General features: G+C 36.9%; 2 protein-coding genes across 6 annotated transcripts in view; both read left to right on the forward strand.

Annotated features, from left to right (window-relative positions):
• Positions 1-1,155: 1,155 nt before the first annotated feature.
• On the forward strand, positions 1,156-16,216 carry tor4aa (torsin family 4, member Aa). 5 transcript variants are annotated; one of them, XM_037979290.1, is made up of 4 exons: positions 1,170-1,294; positions 3,757-4,804; positions 5,729-6,181; positions 8,556-16,216. In XM_037979290.1, the coding sequence occupies exons 2-4, from the start codon at positions 4,781-4,783 to the stop codon at positions 9,411-9,413; spliced, it is 1,335 nt and encodes a 444-aa protein (XP_037835218.1). In that variant the 5' UTR covers positions 1,170-1,294; positions 3,757-4,780; the 3' UTR covers positions 9,414-16,216. The 5 variants fall into 5 exon arrangements, 4 of the variants coding, with proteins under 4 accessions (XP_017290539.1, XP_017290538.1, XP_037835218.1 ...); XM_017435050.3 differs by lacking the exon at positions 3,757-4,804 and having other exon boundaries at positions 1,156-1,294; XM_017435049.3 differs by lacking the exon at positions 3,757-4,804 and having other exon boundaries at positions 1,160-1,294; positions 5,732-6,181.
• Positions 1,228-17,409, forward strand: part of zgc:56235 (uncharacterized protein LOC393186 homolog) — a 61,207-nt gene continuing 45,025 nt past the window's right edge. Inside the window, exon 1 of the mRNA XM_037979292.1 lies at positions 1,228-1,294. The gene's annotated coding sequence lies outside the window, so the exon portion shown is untranslated. The remainder of the gene's footprint in view (positions 1,295-17,409) is intronic.

Below are 17,409 nucleotides of genomic sequence, written 5' to 3' on the forward strand. Positions count from 1 at the left end.
GTTGTGGCGGTTGTAATGAAATAAGGATATGGACCGTAAAACTCACAAACATTATTAAATGAGTGCTATCCCACCAGGCGTTATGATAGAACTTCCATTAGTCTTATTCTTTTTCTGCATTCCTAACCCACACTCCTTTGTCCCAAGCTGTCACAGCAGTGCCATCCATAGCGTAACAACTGCAACATAAATGCATTTATTGTGTGGACCTCAGAACATAACAATCTAGTGGATGAATGAATGAGTGAATGTACAGCCTCTGTCTCATTTTTTTTACTCTTATTCTGCTTTCACAAATGAGAGATTGTAAATATGTTCATCATAACAAACAGACAAGTGTGAGATTTATTGTCAACACAAAATTATTGTTTATGAATTTGCTTGAATCCCATGTGTAGCTTACACCATATTTGTTTAGCTGAAACCAAAACTTTGCTCCCAGTTTTGCAACATACAGAGATTTCAGATTAAAAGTGAGAGCAAATGTTTTTCTTGAAATCAGGTGAATATTGATCCAGATGTGATTGTTGAACTTTGCTACAATTTCCCCATGCTAGGCTGTAAACGTTTTGCTTCAGTGAAACCTAATTATGCTGCATTTGTTGCACAGTTAAACAGCAACATTTCTTTTCTTATTGTCTCCATGAAATTTAATGTTTAACATATATTTTATCATCTGTGTAGTAGAATAGCTCATCAGTATCTGGACTTACAAGATCATAAAGAAAAAGAAATCAGCTAACCAATCAAAGCCATTTTATGGGAAAATTTGTAAGACCCCTCATTTGTGATTACATGATGTACTTTTGATGGCTGAGGTAAATTATCATGTTTTCTGTAAAACATAGCCATAAAGAAACTACAATTGAAGAGAGTCACATAAGAAAAACATTTTAGTAATTATCTAAGTTGCAAAGTTCATGAAAAAATCATCTTCCAGGAATAAAATAAAACAATGTTGCTTTATTTTTGTTGCTGCATAAAGTTTGGTTTCCACATGTTGAAGAGACAAGAAAATGTGAAAATGTTTTGATTCAGGTAGCCTTAAAACAGGGAGTTAAACCTTCTGAATCCTGTCTGTGGTCTAAAGTTTTGAAAAATGAAAAACAGCAAAGCAGAAAAAGTAAAAGAGGAAGAAGAAAGAGTAGGAGGAGCCAGCTGATGGGTGGGCTTAGAGGTGAGAAAGTCAGGCTTCCTGAATTCAGCTGACTTTCTCTATTTTCGTCTTTTGACCAAACTATGGACTGAATGTGCAGGATAGTTGGTTTTCTCTTGTTTTGAGACACATTTTAAGGTAAGAACATTTATTTTTCTGCTTCTGTTGGTGTCTCGCTTCTCCTTTCTGCCTCCAGCTAAAAAGAGGGTGTGAGGTTCTTTTAGCTGTTCTGTCTGAAAAACTTATGTTTTATTTTAGAAAAGTATTCTCCCCACAACTTTTCTCTCTGTTCTTTCATCTGTAAGCAAATGCTTTTGCACAGAATTAAGAGCAGGAAAGTTGCTCAGAGGAATCTTTTTACCGAGTAAATCATTAAAATGCCTGGTATGCATCAGGTCTTTCAGGCCTCTGCATGTGAAGGCAGAAGACTAACAGCAGATGAAGCTCAGATAGTCCAACGGGGTCTTCTGGATTCTTTAACACTGAAAAAAAAGCTTCCATGAGTTGTCTAACTTTTCCAGAAACGGCTCCACCTCTTATTGCTCAGATCAGTTACACAATGCCTTTACTGTCCCCTGGCTCTGCTGATCTGACCTCCCCTGGGTGGAACTGATACTTCCTGTCCCGTAAGGCTTAAAGCAATATTAACAGGCCCTAAGGGGTGGGAGTGGGATTGTGAGGGTTAGTCTTCAAGCAACTTAGTTTTTGTAGATTAAACAGAGAAAAGTTCATCAGCTGAGGTTTAGGCAGTAACTTTAAAGACAGTCACAGATGTACGTATCTCTGCAGATGGAGTTTACTGTAAAATAGAACGTGGAGTTTTGCAGAACTTAAACAGGATGTTGCCTTTCATGCAACTCTAAATCAAGCGTGTAAAAAAAACTAAGAGAACTATTCTGTGGGTGTTTTATCCTGGAAGAACCACTGATGGTTCCTGAAGCTTCTGCACCTTCCTGTCTCTACAGTAACAAGGTTCTGTAGATTTGATTTAAATATTATGTAAAAAAAGAGAGAGAGAGAGAGAGGAGCTGTCAGATGTGTGATCTTTATCTTTCTTTTTGTGTCTGTGTCGAAACTGGTATGGACTTGCATAACTGGAGTTTTGTTTTTTGTTTTTTACAGCAAATTAATACATTTCTTTTTTTTTCACACTGTGAAAACTACACTGTTTTCTACATGAAACAATGAATGAAAAATATTTTTTGTCAAACTATTTTTGTTGACTGATGGTCATGATAAATGCTCAAATGTTTTTAACAGCAAACCGCAACTTTCTGCTGGAGCTGTTTCTTACAAAAATCCAGAAATGACACCCAAGTCCAAACACAGCAACAACAAAGCTGAAACTTTACCATGTTGTATTTGAAATTTGGTTTGTTTGTAGAAGAAAAGATGTTAAAATGTCTCAGTTCAGTTATCAGAGAGCTGGTAATGATTTCTGACAGAAAACTGATCCAATTCCTCGTATCGGCTCAGATGAATGATTGCTTCCTAGGCTCCTGGGCTTTGTTCTGTTTCTACACCTAAATGAAAACGTGCAGCTACATACAGTCAAACATCTTTACACCATCAGAGCAGAGTGGAGGCCTGCAGTATTTACTTATTTTTGTAAATAATCATAGCATGGAGTATTTAATACAAGTATTGGTGACAAACAGAATGAATCAAAGTGCTGAAGAGACAAAGTTCACTCAGCTGTAAACAACTGAACATCATGGATGATGGGTGTCACAGCAGAAATAATAATGGAGACAAAAAGGAACCAGCTTTTTGATTTTTATTAGATTATTACAAAATAAATGTGGAGCAGAAAATCTCAGGGATGAGGCAGTTCCAGGCCATAATCTCTAAGATTAGCAGAGCAATGCTTTCAAACATCAGTATTCTAGAACACCAGTATGTGAATAGATATTCTAACTGAGCAATCTATTGCACCTGATAAGGGCACTTAAAAAAAAGCTTTATTTACAGGCAAAAACGTGAGCATATTAGTTGATAGTTGTGTATAGCTAAAAATGTATACTCTTATAAAAGTCAAACCATTTACAAACATATGGTGTACATAGTCTCTGTGAGAATACAGCTCAAAATGTTACAACTTCAAAAATTTTTACATACAAAGGTCAAGTTTGCATTTGTGCTTTCTTTTGTTTGAACACAAACGTAAGTGTGTAATTAAGTGTACAAATTTCTTTTTTGAGAATATGAATTTACAACAGTGATCATACATTACATGGTCACAATGGAGTGCAAGATGCATCAATACCACTAGTTGTGCATGCATTCTTTTATCTTTATAGCATTGATAATTATGATGTAATTAATGTATTTTAATAAGGGACACATGTGAACTGTTTAACATGACCTGATTTTGTTCCATTATTTCTTTCTTGCGTTTCATTAACTCTTATATTTCCCTGGAAACGAGCCAAAACATTAGAGCTCAATTTTTATCATTAATGCTCACAACTAAAGATGACAAGTGATAATATTGTTCCCTGTGTCTGTGTGTGTGTGTGTGTGTGTTTGTTTGTCATTTGTTATCAAAATATCTCATGAACCGCTAAATGGATTTTAATCAAACTTTAAATTCAATTCAGTTTATTTATTTAGAACCAGTTTACAATAAAAGTCATCTTAGGGCATTGGGCAAAAAAACATTCACACACATTATAAAATGACAGTTAATAAAAGTTATTTATCTAAGGAAGCCAGCAGACTGGAAAGGCAGCAGGCGATATCACATTTTATTTACTTTTTTGCTACACTCTTACAGGTTTTTTACTTTTTATTTTATAATAAAACAATAAGACATTATTTCAAACTAGGTTTTTAACTGTTAAAAATCTTTTCCTCCTGCAGTCACTTTAGTGCTTCTGTTTTCTTAGCTGCTCAACATTATAAGAAACTGACAGGGAGAACAAGTGAGTGCAAGTAAAATCTGTTTCAGTTTGTACCCGAACTGGAGTTTCTTGTTGTTAAAGGTAGGTCAGGTCTCCATTTCCTTAGGGTGTGTGAGTGGTTAGAACCCAACGATGGACTTGACAACCACTACTCCTTTAGTCACTAAACAAGTTAGAAACCATATCACTCAAACCAGCTGGGATCAAAACAGTGCCTAAGGTCTTCGGCTGAGGAGACATTAATCCTCAAGGGTGATACCCCTAACAAACAAGTAGAATTAAAAAAAAAAAAAAGTAAAAGATGTATAATGTATACACTTTCATACACATTACACATAGGCATAAATACACACATTCAGGGATGGCTGGTATAAATGAGCTAGCAGGGCAAGCCCTCCATAACATTTACAATAATGATTTAAAAGATAAGAAACTTACGGTTTACCAGTATTTAAACAAACTGTTTCACATTTTGAGGAAGTCTAGAACAGCATCAACACCAAAAAGTCACAAGAAAAACACAGAATCCTTCTAAATGGGCTATGTTTTTACAGTCTTCACAGAGGAGCATAAGAGTTCATCATTGTTTACGGGGTTGAGTAATTGATAGCTGTTAGGACACACCCCTTTGATTTGCTTCCTTTTTAGGCTAATTCTGTTCAACCCAAAGGCCAAACCTTCAGCCAGTGAGTGACATCCTTTCCACTCAAGTTTGTGGACCATGTGGACTGTAGATGGACTAATGGTGAGCATTAGCATAAATACAGCTGAGACACGATTACAACTGGCCCAAAGAAGAAAAAATCTAAAAAAAAAAAGGAGCTGATCCTGTGAAAGGATGAAGGGGATGATACTGACAAAAAGGAAGTCTTAGAATCTACAGTAGAAACCACAAGTTTACATTAACTATATAAAAAGACACGTCTTTTTATTTAGTGTATGTAAACTTGGTTTCAACTGTATATAATGTGGTGTTTTCTAACTGTAAGCCTCAGTCATTGTGTGTGGGGCAGAGACTCATTAGTATTGATTTTGTTGTTGCATGTGGGCAAAATTAAACCTTTTAAAACTTCCATCAAGGATAAATAGATTGTTCAGCTGCTGTTTTAGGAGTGATCCAGATAAAATAATTTGAATTTGATACCAAACATTAGCCAGTCAAATAAAAGCTCAGTTCTCAGAAAAGCTAAGTTAAAAAAAACAAACAAGAAAGAAAAAAAAATTAACTCTTAGAGTTACAGTAATTTCTGTGATTGCTAAGATTGCTTTCCTGGTTTGGTGTGAAAGTTAGGAATACAGCAGGACTGATGGTTGTTGATTTTGGGAAGATATAGGAAATGGCTGTGGTGAACACTTATTTTTAGAAGAAGGAGAAGAAGAAAGCTTTGCTGTGGCAGCCATCTTGAATTGGGTTAACTCCCAAAGCTAACCAGTTTTAAATCTCAACCCAATGATTACTTCCTGAAAAATTTAGTAAAACCCTTTTGGTGGTTCATGAGATATTTTGAGATGGAGACAAATACATAAAAACCTGGTTCCTGCAGTGGAAACACAATTAAGGGAACTTCAAAATAAAGATTTTCCTCCAGAAACTCCTGCAGTTTTTTTTCCATCTTTTCCACCCAGATATACATGTGAACTGATGTTAAAACCCTTCGCTTCCTTCCAGCAGATGAGTGAGCAGGACAGCAGCAGCTCTTCCTCTCAGACAGAGGGAGACTTTGAGGGCGAGCTGGATGAAGAGTTAGAGGGTGAAGAAGGGAAGAGTAGGAAAGAAAAAGGCAGTCCTACTCCTAGTCTGTCAGGCTTCGCCTCTCTGCGTGCCGTTATACGCATCAAACACAAGTACCAAGCCATGAAAAAGAGGCGTCAGGAGATGGCCCTCGGGATGGGGGGTACCACAGGAGCTCCAGGACGCACTAGTCCCAAAATTTTCACTTTTGACAGAGTCACCCCCAACACCTTCCCTGCTTTTTCCTCCATCCCTCAGAAGAAAAAGAAGAAAACAAGAAAAAAACGTGTGTTGTTTCCAAATGGCGTGGGGCGCAAAACTGTACTGAAACAGGAGCACAGCCAAGCCACATACTGCCTCTACCTGCTGTTTGTCATCGTCTTTGTCCAGGTAAACTGATTTCAACCTTTTTTCAAGGAGTGAAATGTTGCAAAATACAACCCCAATTCTTACAAAGTATTTAAAAATGTCATTAAAACATAATGCAATGATTTGTAAATCTTCTAAATCCATATTTTATTCACAATAAAACATAGTACACATATTGAATATCAAATTAAAGAGATTTTTTATTTTTAAAAAATCAAATAATTTTGATGCATGCAGCACATCTCAAAAATGTTGTTCCAGGGCCATGTTTCCCCACTGTGAAAGCATTCCCTCTTATTTTAACAAAAGTCTATAAACATCTAGAAACTGAGGTGACCAGTTGCTAAAGTCTTTGAAGGGAAATGTTGTCCTAGTCTTGTTTGATGTAGGATTCTAGCTGTTCAACAGTCCTGGCTCTTTTTTTGCTGGATTTTTCATCTCATGATGCACCAAATGTTTTCAGTTGGTGAGAGGTCTGGACTGCAGGCAGGTCAGTTCAGCACCCAAACTCTTTTACTACAAAATCATGCTGTTGTAATGATGCAGCCTGCAGTTTACTCTTGATAAAATATGCAAGGCCTTCCTTGAAAAATACGTTGTTTGGGTAGGCGCATATGTTGTTCTAAAACCTGTAAATGATGTAATATATATAATGTACTGTTTTGCAATAATGATGCCTTTCCAGATGTTCAAGCTGCTCATGCCATAGGCACTAATGCAAGCCCCATGCCATCAGCGAGGCAGGCTTTTGAACTGTACACTGATAACAAGAAGGATGGTCCCTCTTCTTTTTAATATGCAGGGCATGACATCCATGGTTTCAAAAAATAATTTCAAATTTGGATTTGTCTGATTTGAAAAGTATTGCATTCTGTTTTCATTTACATTTAACACAACATCCAATTTTTTTCAGACTTGGGGTTGTAATTCTGCTTTTGCTTTGGTAAATATCAGATGCTATGTTGAAATATTGTAGAAAAGAACAAAGCACAGGTCAAATAGCATAACACATCACAGGCTCCTGAACCAGAATTTATGTTTCCTCTTAAACCATATACACACAGTCACACTTAAACACAATTTCAAATCATTGGCCGCAATATGCAAAAATGTTCCCAAAGGCCTGCAAGACTCAATATAGCGCAAGAAATTCTTAAGGAAGATGGTAAAAGACTATAAACCTATAAAACTTGAAGACTATAAAAGACTATAAAACTTGAAGGTTTGACCAAATGATACAAACTATCCTCAGAGGACCTCCATGGAGATGAAACCTAACTTTACTTTAATGAGCAACAAAACAAATAAAAATATGCAAAATATAAATGAAAACATCTGAACAATTGACAAAAAAAGAAAAACAACACAAAGATGAAGTGTTCTCTTTCTCATTCTAAGTAAGCGTTATAAGGTTTGGAAAGAAAACATGAAATCGTATAGTAATTAAAACAGAAGTTTAACCTGTATAAACTTTTGACTATAAACCTGCAAATCAGCTTTAGTTGTAGTTTGTGTTTATTATTGCCTTCTAACCAGGAGTTTTAGCTGCAATTCATGCCACTAACTCTATCTCAAGTGTTGAGATGGAAATAACAACTTTGTTCTGAAAAGCTCCCATTAAATTAGATTATAATGAAGCTGTGCAATTGTATAGGTTTCATTCTGTTTGCCTATTTAATTGTCTGCAGCTGTACTGTAAATATTAATTACATATTTTTAAATGTAGTTTGAACTGTTTCAATACATGCTGCATCATGTTGAATACAGTATGCTGTCATTCATGCCAAAGGTCATCTTCATCTTTACCTCATCTCCAGGAGACTTGAGCAGCAGAGACTGGTAAATCTGCACATTAACCGCAGTTTATGTCACAGAGAATAATATATGCAATAATAATGTTTTTATGTCTTTAAGACATGCTTGTAATCTAAGTAACTAATTTGGATTCATCAGGTTTCATAGGTAAATATAACTGAGTATTATTAGCATGACAATGAAAATTTATCCTATGCTGTAAAGAGTACTGGTCCAAACACTGAACCATGACTAATTCTGGAGTATGAAGAAGATTTATTATTACCTTGAACAAACTCAAATCTGTTATGTAAATAAATTAATTTGACCTCATACGAATTTAAACCATGTTATAGCCATTTCTATAATCCCAATGTTCAGGCCATTGCAATACAATATGGTAATCAAATGTATCAAACCCAGCACTGTGATCTAACAGGACAAGTCCAGAGGCCAGAAGAATAGTAATACAAATAACAATGGATTCTTCAATATCATAAATTTATCAAATGACGTCAATACTAATTTTTAAAGGAAGAAGACTTCTTATATTTCTGAAAACATTAGTCTGTGTCATCTCATTGCTAATATCTGTCCTCAGGTCTACAATGCCATAGAGAACCTTGATGACCATGTTCTCAGATACGATCTAGAGGGTTTAGAAAGGACTCTAAGGAGGGAAGTGTTTGGGCAGCAGGGGGCAGTCGAGGGTCTGCTATCTCATCTGAAGGACTACCTATCCACGTATGTCCACAACAAGCCCCTGGTGGTATCTGTGCATGGGCCTAGTGGAGTAGGAAAGAGCCACCTGGGGCGCCTCCTGGCTGGACATTTCCGCTCCGTGGTGGGCGACACGCTGGTGCTGCAGTACTACGTTCTCCACCACTGCCCCCAGGAGGCAGACACTGTGCAGTGTGCTCGCAACCTCTCTGATCTCATCTCAGACATAGTGGAGCAAGCTGAAGAGGAAGAGAAGATCCCGCTCTTCATCTTTGACGAAGCTGAGCACATGCAAGTGGAGATTCTGGACATGTTGTGGCAGCTTCTCGCCTCTAAACAGTCCAACGAATATCTGAATGCTATCTACCTGTTCCTGAGCAACCTGGGTCACACACACATCACCAAACACATGCTACAGAACTCCTCAAGTATTTCTCTGGCCATGACTGCCTCTGGGCGCCACAGCAACCTGCTGAAAGAACTTACTCCAGTATTACGCAACATTCTGGAGAAGCTTCACCCCTTATGGTCAGAGGCAGACATCTTACCTCTAAGCCTTCTGGAGAAATGTCATGTGATGGAGTGCTTCCTGGATGAAATGACTCGAGAGGGCTTCTACCCAGATCATACCAACATCGAGCGCCTCGCAGGGGAGATTGAATACTACCCAGCTGTTGGGGGGCGTGAATATTCCCAAACAGGCTGCAAAGAAGTGGTGGCAAAGGTCAATCTGTTGTAAAAGTCTGCTGGAATTTTTACATTTCTTTTAGACTTGAAGAAGCCAAGTGTGAGAAAAGTGAATCAGGCAACACTGTTTTGAAAACTGAGAAACAACACGACCCAGTAAGTTTAGTAAAGATGAAGAAATAAACATTGTTTGTTGACAGGAGAACAAGAGTTTGGTAGTAGGAATGTTGTAACATAGAAAATCTTCTTTGTAGATTTGTAAAATCTGAGTTTATTGTGAAATGAAACAAATCTGCATGATGAATTTGTACAGTTTGTTGTTTAGACTTTCAATGAAGGTTCACAGACCAATTGTATTCTTATCCTTTGAATTTTTTTGTGAAGCTTTTCAGAGGCTCAAACCTTTTATCACCTGCTGCCAAAAGGTAGATGATAATGCTTTTGCCCATACCTATATGTGCGTCTTTTACCAAAATATCTCATGGACCACCAACAGGTTTTCATAAAATTTTCAAAGGGGAATCCTTGTATGTATATCTATAACTGATTAACTTTTGGAGCCAACTCAATTCAAGATGGCCTCCACAACTAATTAACATAAGCCACAACAAAAATGGATAAAATTCAGTAAATTTTACAGATATTGACCTAAAATTAGTAGTTGAGAGTCATCCTCAACTCATACTGAACGTGACATCTTATTATATCACATGAGATTGTGCACTGTTTTTAAGGCTTTACAAAAACAGCTACAATTCCATCATTTTTCATCACAAGATGGTCTCAGTCTAAAACTCTGGGATGAAAGGCAGCAGGTGATATGTTTTACTTTAAGGAATGTTAGACATTTAAGTTACTAAAAATGTGTCACACACTGCGGCTTCTCTTGTATTTCCATGAATTTTATGTTGTGTTGGCCCTTAGGCTTTTCTCTGAATCAGTGTTGGATCTTGGCCATGTCCATTTTGAACACTTATCCAAGAAGCCTTAGGCCTGAAATGTTGGCCTTTTAAAAAGATAGATTAATCTATCCATCCATCCTTCCATTTTCACTAACCGATTTTTCATGCAGTGTCACTGGGAGTTGGTGCCTGTCTCCAGCAGTCTTTCACAAAGTTCATGGAAAAACTAACAGAGCTGGAGTGTGTGACATTAAGTTTTTGGAATTTCTCCCAGCAATCAGTACCTCACAAAAAGTTCTTGGTGTGCTGTACTTTTTAATTATTGCTTCCTACCATGAATGGGAAGCCATCAGATATGTGTGTGTGTGTTTGTCTGTTTCCAAAATAGTAAACAGATTTTAATAAACTTTTCAAAACTAATCTTTGGATGATTTGAAAAAAAAATTGGAATAAGTTTGACAATTTTACAAATGTTGTGCTAAAAGTTGATGTATTAGTAACTAAAACTTTTTCTTAACACATACTCCAAGCACTAACCGATAACTTGAGAGCTTTGTTTAAAATACTTGGCATGCAAGGCGGGGGACAATATGCATTCCTTAAAGCAATGATAATTTTCATGGCAATAAAGGTTTTCAAAGCTTAGCAGAAAGCTGAGACTTCTCCTTTAGTACTAATGTTGTGCAGCTAATAAAAAGATAGATAGATAGATAGATAGATAGATAGATAGATAGATAGATAGATAGATAGATAGATAGATAGATAGATAGATAGATAGATCACAGTGAGGATGAATTGTGCAGTGACATATTAAGATTATAGTTAGTTAAAAAAAGTTTGAGAGTTAAGCCATAATTTAGGATTCTTAAAATCAGACCATGCCTGTTAGGTTAATTAGTAACTCTAAATTGTTCCTAGGTGTGAGTGTAAATGGATGTTTGTCTTGTTTGTCTCTATGCCTCCCAAACAGTGACTGCTGGAAATAGTCACCAGCTCCACACGACCTGGAAAAGAAAATCAGGTAAGGAAAATGGACAGATGGATATAGGTTTACAGAAAACCACATCTTTTAAGGTTAGAAGTCCAAGTCAGTCACACATTCACAAAAAAGCAATATTTTGTTTATAATTTGATGGCTTCAACACATTTTAAAAAGCTGTTCCAGGGCCATGTTTCCCACTGTGAAGCATCCCCTCTTCTTTTAACAACAGTCTGTAAACAGAGGAGACCAGTTGCTAGAGGTTTTGGAGGGGAATATTGTCCCACTGTTGATGTAGGACTCTAGCTGTTCAACATTTCTGGCTCTTCTTTGCTGTTTTTTTTTGTTTGTTTGTTTGTTTGTTTCATGATGTGTCAAATGTTTTCAGTTGGTGAGCTCTCTGGACCACAGGCTGGTCAGTTCAGCACCCAGACTCTTCTACTATGAAGGCACACTGTTATAACGCATGCAGTATGTGGTTTAGAATTGTCTTGCAGAAATATGCAAGGTCTTCCTTGAAAAAGACATTATCTGGATGTGAGCATATGTTGATCTAAAACCTGTAAATACTTTTATGCTTTGAGAGAGCCTTTCTAGATGTGTAAGCTGCACATGTCATGGACAATAATGCACCCTCATACCATCAGAGGCAGACTTTTGTACTGTGCGCTTATACCAGGCCAGATGAGTATCCATCCATTTTTTCTCTTACGTTATTCCAAAATGGTTTCACTACTTTTTAGACAGTTTTTTAAATTGCTGAAGCCCTGCCCATGCGTTTTTCTGAAAGATTCAGCCTCTCTAAAATGCTCTTTTTATACTCACTCCTCTTACTGACCTGTTACAAAATAATCAAATTAGTTGCAAATTGCTGCTCCAACTGATTCTTCTTTGGACGACCTACAGCCTTTCGCTCAACTTGACTTGTTTTGCTGCAATTAAATTCAAAATTAACAAATTTTTTTCTCAAATATTTTGCAATTTAGTTTAAATATTTGATATGTTTACAATGTTTCATTGTGAATAAAATATGAGTTTATGAGATTTGCAAACCATTACATTCTGTTTGTATTTACATTTTACACAACATTCTAACGTTTTCAGAATTGGAGTTGTATTTTAAATAGTTGTTTTGTGTTATGATGATTTCAGCTGTAGTTATTTTAAGCAATTTTGTATATTGCTGTAGTTGTTTAGAACTAATTTGTGTTCTTCCGTACACGTTTAGATATTTTATTTAATTAGTCTGTGATTCTATTAGTTTAGCAAAAGTCACTTTATATCTAGGAACAGAAGGCAGCTGTTAATTCCTTGAGAAATCAGTCCTTCACTTTCAAATTAAGGAATACTTTCACAAATTGACAGACATACAAATGCATCAAGGTTCTCATCTTATGCTCTGCAAGAAAGAAATGGAACAAAATGCTGTCCTAAAAATGTAAATGGAAAGTTAAGATTTCTTTTGAAGTGGTGTTCAGATGATTTTCTATCAGTAATCGATATCTTACCTGCAGTAAAAATTGCTTAAAGCATCATAATTTGGAGAAAGTTAGTCAGGAGTTATTTTAGGAACGTTGAAATAACAGCTAATGGCTCAAATATTTTATGGCACACATAAAAACAATTAGCCAGGGAAACTGACTCTGATAGAAAAGTAAGGGGTTGCAAAAAAACCCAGCTTTGTACAGCTATTGTCAGAAGTTTCCATCCACTTGTCATGAACATGATTGGCATGTTGCACCTGGACCACAGGTTTTTAGTATCCATCAACAAGCTTCTACTATAATTTTGGTTGCATATTTGGCCACTCTTCTTGGCAGAATTGGTAAAGTTAGATTGGTTGGTTTTCTTGCATGGATCCAGTTTTTAAACATAGTCCACATAGTCAAGGCTTTGAGAATTTCCATTCCAGTAGGTAAATGATAGTCTGCTTTATCTATTCAAAAAACAGTTGAGATTGTTGTTCTGTTGGAACATCCAACTGTGTCAGAGTTATTGTCTAGCTGTTGATTTGAGATGAAGATGAAAAATTTGGAGGTAGAACTCCATTATTCCATCCACTTTGTGCACTATTATCACAACATGATGCTACCACCACCATGATTGACAGTTGATAAAGTGTTCTTTTGTTTAAAAGCCGCACATTGACTCCTCCAAACATACTTCTTGTCATTGTGGCCATCAGCTCAATCTTTGTCTCATCTGACTATCAAACTTTTTTCCAGAAGACACTTGGCTCCAGAAGACAGGTGGGTTAGCTGCAGATTTTAGTCCAGCTTTAAGGTGTGGCTTTTGTAGCAGTAGGTTCTTTCTTGGTCTGCACCTTCTCAGTCCATGGTGATGTAAGACTGGCTTTACAGTTGACAGGTGGTGTTTCACTAGTGTTCCAGCAGTTTCCAGTTCATGGCAGGCTCGAGGCTTGGTGTTTCCTGGGTTAGTCCTAAACATATTAGCCAATCTTTACTTTTCTTCATTGAGTTCTTTTGACTATTGGTCAATCAAATAAGGAAGTTAAAAGATATTCTAGAACCTCCAGCACCACTCTTAACAGATTTAGGTTAATGTATGGATTTATGCCAGCAAGTATAATTTTGACCCTATGTGGATTAAAGAAAATCCACCAAAAATTTAAACTTGTTTTTTATAACTCATTGAAGTTATATGCTGTATAATCATTCTATTGTGGAAAACGAACAGTTCAAATAAATCAATAAAGTCTAAAATTAACCTGATAATCAATCATGCCCATGATAGGTGAATGAAAACTTCTGAACACATTCCTATGAACCACTATAAATTGTTTTATGAAGGCTGAAATCTGCTTTAGAACTTGGCCCACTTGGATTAATTATAAACTTGCCTTCTCCAACTAAACTTCTGTCTTACATTTCTATTGGTCATGCTTTTATTGATTTCCACTGCACATAAGATACTTACTACTGATGACACCATAAAAAATATCAGCTGGTATGATCAGATCAAAAACCATACATCTGTTTCCACTTTGGTGTCATGATTTGAGTTTGTGTGTGTTATTTTTCTGTATTTATTTTCATCTTTGGGATCCTTGTGTTTTTCATTTCAGGTATATTGTTTAGTTTTTCTCTTTGGTTCTTTGTGTTCTGGATTAGTGTATTGTTCTTTGTTTTTCCTGTGTCACTATTCACCTGCTCTCAGCTTAGTAATTCCTCCTGCCATACCCACCTCAACTGGTCCTTGTTATGTCCCGGATGTGACTGATTTCCCAATCACCTTCAGTTCCTTAAAACCACTCTCATATCACTCATTCCTTGCTGGCTCATTCATTCCGCCTTAATATCTATGCTTCAGTGTTTTTCATGCCACAATCAAGGTCTTTGTTTTGTCACTCCTCATTTGCTCCCCCGGCTGTCTGTAAGTTTTTGGTACTTAGATTTTGCTGCCACATCAGGCTTTTGTTTTCTTTGTTCTGTTAATGAATTAGTTTTTATTTAAATTCTAAAACGAGTCTGCCTATTGGGTTCGCTCGGCACACACATTACAGAGCCCACACATTACCCAGCAGACCTCATCCCCTGTATGACACTCACCCCTGAGGACATTGCCAGAATTTAGGCAGAATTAAGGCAGCATCTTCCACTTAGATGGGCCCTGTCAACCGGCGGGAGTTTCCTTTGTCTCTCCAGCGTCTCGAAAACACTGTCATCAGAGAAAGGCAGCAGCCACGGCAAGCTCCAAGTCTCCACCGGCCGCGGCGAGCCTCACGTCTCCATGTGCCGCAGTGAATCCCATGTCTCCATTGGTTGCAACAAGCTGCCGAGCTCCAGGTCATTTCCATTCAGATTCACAAACTTCTTTCATCTAAAAACCCAGACCCAGGTCACAATGTCACCACCTCCAATCTCATAGAAAAAAAAAATCTTCTCCCATCCTGGACTACTCAGTGTTCCAGAATACAGAAATTACACTTTTAAAAGGACAATTAATCAACGCTACAAACCCACAGCCATCTCCACACTCCGAACCCCAGTGACTCAGCCCTCCAAGCCAACTAAACCTTAAGTGCCCAAGCCTGCCAAATCACCATCCCCGGTGCCCCCGCTCCAAGTTCCCTTGCTCCAGTGTCTCTGAGAGAGTCCAGGAGGACCTTTCGCACCCTTTGTCCTCAAAGAGGGTCCAGGGGGACGAGTCTTCACTCTCTCTCTTTGGAGAGATTAAGGATAAGACCTCTACTGCGGCTGTCTGGACAGGCCTCAGGCCATCCACCTGAATCATTTTCATGCTCTGGATGGGTCCCAGGTTGTCAGCCCAAACTCTGGCTCCTGTGTGTGTGGTTCCCGGGCCAATCGCCCAATTTCCTCTCCCCTGTGTGAATGACCCACATTTTTGGTTAACCTTTTTTTTTTGGTTCCCAGAAATTTTGCCCTGTCAGTTTTTAGTTTGTCGTTCTTCTTGTTTAGTTTCATCTTGCCCTCCATCTTTTGTTTTTTTCACCCACCCGAGTTTTTCCTTGTTTCCCCTGGTATCAGCTGGTATGATCAGGTCAAAAACCATCCATCTGTTTTCACTTTGGTGTCAGATTTGAATTTGTGTATTATTTTTCTGTATTTATTTTAATTTGGGGGATCTTTGTGTTTTCATGTTTTTCTCATTGTTTCTTTGTGTTCTGGATAATTTTAGTCGCTATTCACCTGCCCTCAGCTCAGTAATTCTCTGGTCTGCCTGCCATGCCCACCTCACCTATTCTTTTTTTATGTCCCAGCTGTAATTAATTTCCCACTTCCTTAAAACAGTCTTATATCACTCATTCCTCACTGGTTCATTATTTCCGCCTTGATATCCAAGCTTCTGTGTTTTTCTTGCCATGGTAAAGTTACTTGTTTTTTCGCTCCTCATATACTCCACTGCCTGTCTGTAAGTTTTTGTCACTTTGTTTTTATTGCCACATCAGCCTTTTGTTTTCTTTGTTCTGTTAATAAATTAGTTTTATTTAAATTCAAAAATGAGTCTGTATATTGGGTTTGCTTAGCACATATGGAGCCTATCCCAGCAGTTTTCAGAAACAAATAATAATTAAAGCTGCAAGCGGAAATGAATGGCCCTACCATATAACTTCAACATTATTTGACACAATTTAAAAGAGGAAATAAAAAGTGTTTTGGAGCTAACATAAATTTAAAAAAAAAGTAATAAAAGATGCTTGTTTTTAGAGCCTTGCATTTTAAAAAAATTCAAACTACTTTTAAATTAATAACAGGTTGAAAAAATTACTAGAGTCTCTTCAGCATTTTCCGTTAAGGCTATGCCTTAACAGTCCAAGTTAAAATCCTATATTGTAAAAATTGTAAAACAAGTTTGTTAGAATGTAAGGAGTAGAAACAGCAAAAAGGGGCATAAAATAACTTCAGACAAAAGGCCCTGTTTAGTTTAGGATTTTAAAACAAATCGCTTTTTGTAAGTCCTTTGTGAGAATACTAAGTTTACCACATTTCATATTTTTATATGAAAGTAAACTAGCAAAGAGTTGTTCAAAATTTTCTAGTTCATCTACTTCACCATGCCCACATAATTTGTCTATGCATATAAGTTCAGTTCAGGACAAAGATAATTCATTGACAAATCTGGTGCAGATCTGATGAAAATTGTGAAAGTTATATTAACAATATGAGTCATGGAGAGATATCAGAAATTTGCCATGACCACTCACTTTAGCAAAACGTCAATCAACAGATTTTAGTACCATATAACTTCAACATTATTTGACACAATTTAAAAGAGGAAATAAAAAGTGTTTTGGAGCTAACATAAATTGAAAAAAAAAGTCATAAAAGATGCTTGTTTTTAGAGCCTTGCATTTAAAAAAAATTCAAACTACTTTTAAATTAGTAAAAGGTTGAAAAAATTACTAGAGTCTCTTCAGCATTTTCCAAGATCGCTTGGAAGAGTATACATTTAAACAGTGGACTCAGAAATTCAACCAGACACAGAGTGCATTTAATGGAATTTATTTTAATAATAAAACTGGTGGAAGTCAGGAAACGTCAGTAGGAACACAGTGGAAGATCTGAGTAGGGAGAGAATGAGTTAATGGCTATGAGAGAGTCAGGGAACGTAATAGTAATTAGAGATAAGGACACTAACCTTTTCAGGATCAAAATGAGAATTTTGATTCAACCAGTTTGCTCCTG

The sequence above is a fragment of the Kryptolebias marmoratus genome, linkage group LG14 (genome assembly GCF_001649575.2).
Source record: "Kryptolebias marmoratus isolate JLee-2015 linkage group LG14, ASM164957v2, whole genome shotgun sequence".
NCBI classification, from domain to species: Eukaryota; Metazoa; Chordata; class Actinopteri; order Cyprinodontiformes; family Rivulidae; genus Kryptolebias; species Kryptolebias marmoratus.